Here is an 8,163-nt window from a genome sequence, read left to right as displayed (position 1 = left end):
TAAACAATTGGATAGACTCTTCACCTAGAGAAAATATATAAATGGCAAATAAGTATATAAAAAGTAACCAAAATCATTAATTCATTAAGGAAATACAAATTAAAACCACATTAAGATACCACTCTACACTCACTAGGATATATAGCAAGGGCTCGTCGCTCAGTTATGTCCGACTCTTTGCAACCCCAGGACTATAAGCTGTCAGGCTCCTCTGTCCATGGACTTCTCCACACAAAAATACTGGAATAGGTAGCCATTTCCTTCTCCAAGGGATCTTAGCAACTCAGGGATCGAATCCAGGTTTCCCGCATTGCAGGCAGATTCTTTACTCGCTAGGATGGCTTTAGCAAAAAAGGACAATACAAGTGTAGGTGAGAATATAAAAAAACTGGAAGCCTCATCTTATTGGTGGAAATATACAATGGCACAGCCACGGTCAGAAAGAATTTGGCAATTTCTTAAGAAGTTAGCCATATACAATCTAGCAACTCAACTCCTAGTTATCTACCCAAGAGAAATGAAAACAAATGTCCACATGATGACTTGTATGGAATATTGTCAACAACTCTTTGCATAACAGCCAAAACTAGAAACAATTCAAATATCCATCAATTTGAATGGATAAACAAAATGTGGCACCATATCATAGACTACTACTTAGCAAAAAAAATGAATAAACTGTTGATATATGCAACAGCCTGGAGGAACTCAAAAAGCTTACTAAGGAAAAGAAGCCAGACGTGAAAGACTGCACACTAGAGGATTCGATTTGTATGAAGTTTCTAGAAAAGGCAAAACTATAGAGACAAAAAGCATATCAGTTTTTGCCTAGGAGTTCTGATCTGGATGCTACTTGAACTGTTTTATTACATATACACACAAACACAAATACAGACACACGAGGTCCCTCATTCCTATTGGATCTACTAAGAAGTAAACTGCATGTGTACACACACAAGAGAAAGAACCAGCAGCTAAAAGAGAATCCTCCCCCGCAAAGCCCAAACTCATACATCTGGAAATTAAAAACAAAAAAAGAAAACCACACTTAAGATAAATTGAGAGCTGAAATGGAAACAGAAACTTTAAAATGACAATTGTACAAGGGTACTATAATACATATCAACCCCTGGGATTCAGCCAAAGTAGTAACCAAAGAAAATTTTATAATCATAAATAACATGCAAGATCACAAGAAAGAATGAAAATAAATGAAGTAAGCTTTCAGTTCAAGATGATAGATACACACAAACAAAATAAACCTGAAGAACTAAAAGAATGAAGAAGATTAAAAGCAGAAAATAATACAATAGAAGAAAACTTATTTGGTAAATCTAAATGAAAAAGAGCAAACACAGACAAAACTTTGGCAAATATGATTTAAAATAAAAAGAACAAAATCAAAATACGTTAAAAAAAATAAAAGGAATAGATGACTGCACAAGAGTTTTTTTAAACCATAAAAAGATATGCACAAAAAAATGTCCAAAAAATCTATAAAAACTCACATGGAATGGGCAGTCTTCTAGGAAAATATAAATCTTCCAACTGGGGAAAAAAAGGTAGAAACTGTATCCTGTCTATGGTAGTGGTTACCAGAAACAGTGCACATGAAAAACTCTTAGAACAAAAGAAGTGAATTTTATTGTAAAGTTTAAAAAATTTTTTTAAATAGTAGCAGAAAAACCTCATATAACTGTCACGTAGAAAGAGTGAATTTTGCTATATATAAAGTATACTTCAATATCCCTAACCATTAAAAAAAGAAGATTCTAATTTTAAAAGAATGTTAATATAATTTTTTTAAAGAATAAGAGTGTAAATTTCATTGGTGGTATGAAAATTATCTATGATAGAATTTTTTAAGTAGATTGTAAAGCAAATATGTGCTATATATGTGTATATAGTATGATCAAACTTATATGTCTATAACTTATCTTACTTCTGCATAATGAGATTACAGACATTTTTTTCTCTTTGCTTATCTGTATTTTTACTACAAAGAATACATATTATTTTCTAATAAATATTATTTTTTTCAATGTTGGATGGATGAGCACTGACTTAATGGTAGGGACTCAGTATAGAATCTTCTCTCACCTTGGCCTTGCTGCCCAAGCCCAGACTCCAAGGGTGAGCCTTGGCAGTGACACAAGGTAGTGAAGATGGTGGGGGTTCCTATGGTAACAAAGAAGGAAAACGTGGTTAGAGCCCTAAAAGCAATGCTCGCTGAGGCTGTGATCATTGGGTTACCACAGGCATGTGTGAGAGTTTGCCAAATCAAATATAGCTCTTAGGAACTTACTTTGAGGCCCCACCAGGCACTGTCAAAGATTACCTTCCCAGCACACTAGAAAGCATTCTCTGCCAGCAGACTGGTCCCTGTCACATTATTTATAGGAGATTGGTCCACATACTCAAAATGATATGAATACTTCTAATTATATCCAAACATGACAAATGTCAGAACAAATTATTCTGAGGGTTCACGCTGCCAAATGTCTTGCCCTAACAAAGAGGAGCAAGCTGCAGGATCAGCACACCAGCTCCTATATAAGCACGATGAGCCCTCCTGCTACATCTCCACCAAGGACCCAGAGGTAAGTGAATGGGGGCCTTGGGACCTGCAGGGCTCCAGGGGACAGAAACAGCTTACCCTGTAGCCCATCTCTGAGCATGAAATTGTTCCTCCCAGCTCTGACTTTTATTTTCATAAAGCCATGGCAGGTTTTAATTCTGTAACTATCTTACTGGAATTTCAGACCTTCATTAAAAAGAAACTCATTGCTTTACAGTTTTAGATGCTCCTGAACCTGCATCTTCATCTGGAATCCAGAGGTAAGACTCTGCTTTATTCATTTATTGATGACAGAAGGGATGTAGCCTAACAAAGCTGGGGACAGCTCTTCACTGTATACCATTTCCTTATATTTTGCAGTTATGTAAATATGTTGTCCTTCCAAATGTCTGCTTATAAATGCTGGGAAATCACTTCTTCCAAATGTCTTATTCTCAGAGACCACCCTCATCTGAGTTCTAGGATTAAAGGACCATTTGGGAAAGAATGAATTTTGACAGTGAGTTCTCAGCGGCACTTAACAACTTTCAGGGGCAATGGACTACTCCGTGCCAACCTCCTTCTATTGACAAGTGCTGAATACTTGGGTGTTTTACCAGTATTTTTTAAATACCTGTAAACATTCTTAATTTAAAATATGTGAACAGAAATGAACATCTTCTTAAAACCATAATATTTTAGCTATTTTTTCATGATTCACTGTAGTTTTTAGAAAGATTTGTTACTGTTTGTTTAAAAAAAAATCACAAGAATTACACCCCAGAGTGCTATCTATCACACTTTAAAATAGAAGGAGAGATTCTTGTCCTTCCCCCAAGTAATTCACTGCCTGAGAGTAAAGAAAAGACCCAATCAAAGCAATGAGCCAATGCTGAGACACATGTCTATCAACAGAAGACAATGGCTCATATGCATGTGATAAGCTCTTACATTTCTGTCTTGTCTTTTTCTGGATGAAGAGAAAAGAAGCCTGTGGAATTTATGCAGGATGAAACACCTTCATGCTGAAGCTCTCATTCCCCTGTGTTTAGATCTGTTAACTGACAGTTCAAATCCTTCATGCCAAAAGGAGAACGTTAAAAGAGATTTTGAAATTAAGGCAATGCTAAGTCTCTTGGTAACAAGCCAAATGATAAATTAAAAAAAAAAAAAACACCCTAGAGTGATAACGATTTCTTATGAGGTTAATGACCCACCAAGAGATGTTTAACATAAAGTGGATGTTAAAAAGAATTATTTGACTTAAAGAGAAAAAAAAAAAAGGGGCCATCTAAAAGGCAAAAACGTTTTGGTTAGCTTGGAAGATATCAACTTTCATTTGCACAAGACTAACTTTCTCTCCTAACTCTATAATCGTCCCAGCAAATGGCAGATGCAAACATTATGCATCTGAGGATTAAAGAATGACAGTTGCTATAAAACAATCCATCAACAGCAGTCTTAGCTATAGATATTATTAGAGTTTAGAGATTAAAACAGGCAAAGATTCCATTCTCACTCAGCTGTAGGTGCCCTAGCCCTGAGGATCAAGACATGCCATCTGGGAAGGAAATTTTCAAAGCCCTAAAAATGAAGCCTCAGATTGCAGTCTCATTCCAAACCAGCCCTGTGCTAGTGTTATTAATACTTAATAGAACGCTGGTCAACACAGGTTGGAAGAACAATTACAGTCCAGGCTGGGGATGGAACCTCAATATTTCTGTCATTTCAAATCGTTTTCTCACATGTACATAACTTCTGGTTTCTCTTTTCCCTCTCTCCCATTCTTCCCCAAGGCAGAATTCTCTCTCAATAAATCACAACCATGAGTGCGAGTTCAGACGCTGAGATGGCTGTTTTCGGCGAAGCCGCTCCCTACCTTCGAAAATCAGAAAAGGAGCGGATTGAAGCCCAAAACAAGCCCTTTGATGCTAAAACATCAGTCTTTGTGGCAGAGCCCAAGGAATCCTATGTGAAGAGCATCATACAAAGCAAGGAAGGGGGGAAAGTAACTGTAAAGACAGAACGTGGAGCAGTAAGTAAAAACATAAGGAGAAAACCCTTACTGTTTTATTTCTCCATCTCCTCACTTCAAGTTGAAGCCTTCCTTGCTCACAATTTCCAAGTCTATTACCAATCCAGACACCCTTCCAGTCCATTAACAGACATCAGATTTGGAAGGTAAAAGAAATTCTCACTTCTCCCTTTCCCAACTACCAAAAGAACTTTAAGCCCCTAGTCAGCCTCCAGCATTTCCCTTCAATTACTCACTTCCCAGTCCAAATCTCCAAACCTGGGAGAAATAAAAACTGGTTTCTATCAAAAGAATTATTATCTACTTAGGTAAATAATGTATTAATCTTCCCATTACTTCCTCCCAAATTGAAGTTTCTTATAATAAATGGCAAGGAGAAATAAAAAATTAAACCCATTGAAGTAAAATGATATAAACTGATAAACCTGGGACATGAAAATGTGGGAGGAAAAAAGTATATTTTAAAGAGTAGGATGTATTCTAGCTCATCACAGGAAACAGATTTTTTTTTACCATCAAACTCTAAGATGAATACATTTTTGTACTTTTATTTAAAGGACACTGAATAATATAATGGAAAGCGCCCACAATCGTAGTCTTATAACCAAAGCAGATACACATAAATCCTACCTCCAACCATTAATACAAACCTGCCTCTCACTTCACTTGCCAGACTCTCACTGTCAGAGAAGACCAAGTCTTCCCCATGAACCCTCCCAAATATGACAAGATCGAGGACATGGCCATGATGACCCACCTGCACGAGCCCGGAGTACTGTACAACCTCAAAGAGCGTTATGCAGCCTGGATGATCTACGTGAGCATCCTTCAACCTCTCTTTATTTCATCTATCTCTCCAAGTAGAATCAAATCCCACATGTTGAGTGTTCTGATTTTCTCAGACCTACTCAGGCCTCTTCTGTGTCACCGTCAACCCCTACAAGTGGCTGCCGGTGTACAACCCCGAGGTGGTGGCAGCCTACAGGGGCAAAAAGCGCCAGGAGGCCCCGCCCCACATCTTCTCCATCTCTGACAACGCCTATCAGTTCATGCTGACTGGTGAGTGAGTGATGCATCCATTTACAGAAATGTGGAAACGGAATCTTGAATGAACAGGTAGACTTTGGGCTTTGATTACAATAATACATTGTAGCCACACAGAGCTTCACTGTTTTCAAGAAACGTTCAGTGCTGTAACATCACATAATCTTCCCCACAGCCACTCTACAGATGCGTAAAATGAAGCTAGTCACTGAGTTCACTGACCTGCCCAAGCTAACCCAGCTACAAACTGGAAGCCTAGTTGAAACAATCAGCAGACCTACATATATGTTTCTTTTCCATATTTTTAAATTTCTGATTTGGAGAGGGAAAAAAGTTCAAATATATTTTTTAGTATATTCGAGGAAAATACTTACCAGCCATAGCTGGGAAGCTTTGTGAATTCCTTTAGCTTGAATAGATACAGCTAACACTGCCAGCGTTTGAGATAGAACATGAGTAAAGAAAGAACTGTGACTTCCCTCCCAAAGATTTTGAAGCATTTTCCTACTAGAATGGAAGAAAATAGAAATCCATCTTTCTTTGAAAACATTTTTAAAAAATTTATATCAAAGTCTGTTGCTCCTGTCTTATCAAAACATAAACAAACAGCTTTGATACAAATTACAAGCCCAAATATAGCATTAAAATCTTTTATCAGCATATACCAAATGTATTGCCTTTGGAAATATCCTGAATTCCTGAGTTTCCTGTTGTTCCATGAGATATTAGAAACTGGAGATGATTTTTTGTTCCATTTTGGTTTCTCTTTTGTTTGTTTTGTTGTGCTGTTTTTAAATTGTCTTTTAAAGGAGAAGAGAAAGGGATAAAATACAAATCTTGCATTACAAACTGGCCAGCAATTCTATAAGGATTTCATGCTAGTAAACTGTTCTTTGGTTGTCAACAGAACCTAGCTACCTTGCAGAAATTATCCAAATTCAGGCTCATTCCAGAGGTTTTAACACACAGCAGTTGCATTTATACTGGTATGCATACCACCACCTGTACCAAGGTCCCCACTTCCCCAGGTTTCGGGGCTGCTCCAAATTCAAGATTACTTATCTCCAAACATGATTTTGATATAAAACCAGGCAAAATTGTAGCATCTGACCAGGTTAGAGACTAAAACACTGTTTTCTTATCTATGTTCCCACTAGCTGCGACATGATCTTTCATGGTTTTTCTTCTATTGGAAAAAGAAATCAATCTGAATATGTTTCAAAATCTGTCTCTACATCCCTAAACAGAGCTTTAAAGTTCTCTGAAGTCTATATGCACATCTAAATAGCATCCATCTTGTATCTATTTCTCTGAATAGGTTTTTTTAGATTTGAGAATGCTCTAGAATCAGTACAGAATTAAAAATTTAACAAATCAGAAAATTGGTATAAATCCAACATATCAGTCATATAGAGTGACAGTTTTTGCATTTGTATAAAAGAGAGAAATAAAAGGAAATGAACAGCGACAGTTATTAATACAATTCCAGATCTCTTCCTTTTTTAGTATTACCAGCAGTCAAGTTAATATCAAGAACTGGGAGGAGGCCAGACAGCCGAGTATATAAACCAGAAGTCAAGAAGACCAAAATATCTTAACAAGTGATGTAACTATCAGAAAAATCACTTATTCCTCCTTTATCTGTTAAATGAAACTTCAGATTTCTGATTCTTACTGAAATAGCTACAGATGAAAGTATGTGATGCCTGGAATTTTCTTTAAAATAACCAAGCTTGGGATGGGAATACAGATTATATAAAATTGGCCAGATAGTAACTACTGAAACGCTGTATACACAGGTACGTAGGAGCTTTTAACAGTATTGTCTCTATCTTTGTATAGGTTTGAAATTGCCCATATGTTTTTAAATTAATAAAATACCAGAAGAAACAGATGATTCTTTGCCTCTCATTTTCACAAATTTTACTCCAAGAGGCAAGTACTGTCTGGGAGCTACACACAAAGCCAAAATCACAGGCAATATCTTCAAATTGTTAAAAAGAATAAACTGTATTTAATCTGAACAGAGTCAATAATATTCATAGGGAATGTGCATTATTTTTTAAAATGATGGTCTTGATTTCTCTTTCACAGATCGTGAGAACCAGTCCATCCTGATCACGTATGTGATTTTTCCTTCTTCTCTGATTGGTGGTGATTGTCTTAGATGTTGACAATGTGAGCTGTAGTTCTGATCTCTTCTCTGGTTTTTATTTGACAGCGGAGAATCTGGGGCAGGAAAGACTGTGAACACGAAGCGTGTCATCCAGTACTTTGCAACAATTGCAGTCACTGGGGAGAAGAAGAAGGAGGAACCTGGCAAAATGCAGGTGGGCCTGATGGGCATGTGAGAATTATGATGGGCAGGGCACTCAGGAAGCCACGGACTTCCTTGTGTTTCTGCTCTTGTGTTTCTCTGCAGGGGACTCTGGAGGATCAGATCATCAGTGCCAATCCCCTGCTGGAGGCCTTTGGCAACGCCAAGACCGTGAGGAATGACAATTCCTCTCGCTTTGTGAGTTTCTGG

General features: G+C 37.3%; 1 protein-coding gene across 3 annotated transcripts in view; it reads left to right on the top strand.

Moving 5' to 3' along the window:
- The first annotated feature begins 2,332 nt into the window (after positions 1-2,332).
- The window catches only part of LOC138447472 (myosin-8), a 29,058-nt gene continuing 23,227 nt past the window's right edge, over positions 2,333-8,163 (top strand). The window contains exons 1-8 of one of the 3 annotated variants that reach the window (XM_069603408.1): positions 2,333-2,600; positions 2,796-2,838; positions 4,358-4,592; positions 5,266-5,409; positions 5,495-5,651; positions 7,731-7,758; positions 7,858-7,966; positions 8,059-8,151. In XM_069603408.1, the coding sequence (XP_069459509.1) occupies positions 4,383-4,592; positions 5,266-5,409; positions 5,495-5,651; positions 7,731-7,758; positions 7,858-7,966; positions 8,059-8,151 (741 nt within the window). In that variant the 5' untranslated portion in view covers positions 2,333-2,600; positions 2,796-2,838; positions 4,358-4,382. The other 2 variants (XM_069603407.1, XM_069603406.1) reach the window with 2 other exon arrangements.

This window comes from Ovis canadensis, chromosome 11 (assembly GCF_042477335.2).
Source record: "Ovis canadensis isolate MfBH-ARS-UI-01 breed Bighorn chromosome 11, ARS-UI_OviCan_v2, whole genome shotgun sequence".
Classification (NCBI taxonomy): domain Eukaryota; kingdom Metazoa; phylum Chordata; class Mammalia; order Artiodactyla; family Bovidae; genus Ovis; species Ovis canadensis.
Note: the sequence above shows the minus strand (reverse complement) of the source record. Positions and strands in the feature narration are given on the sequence as shown.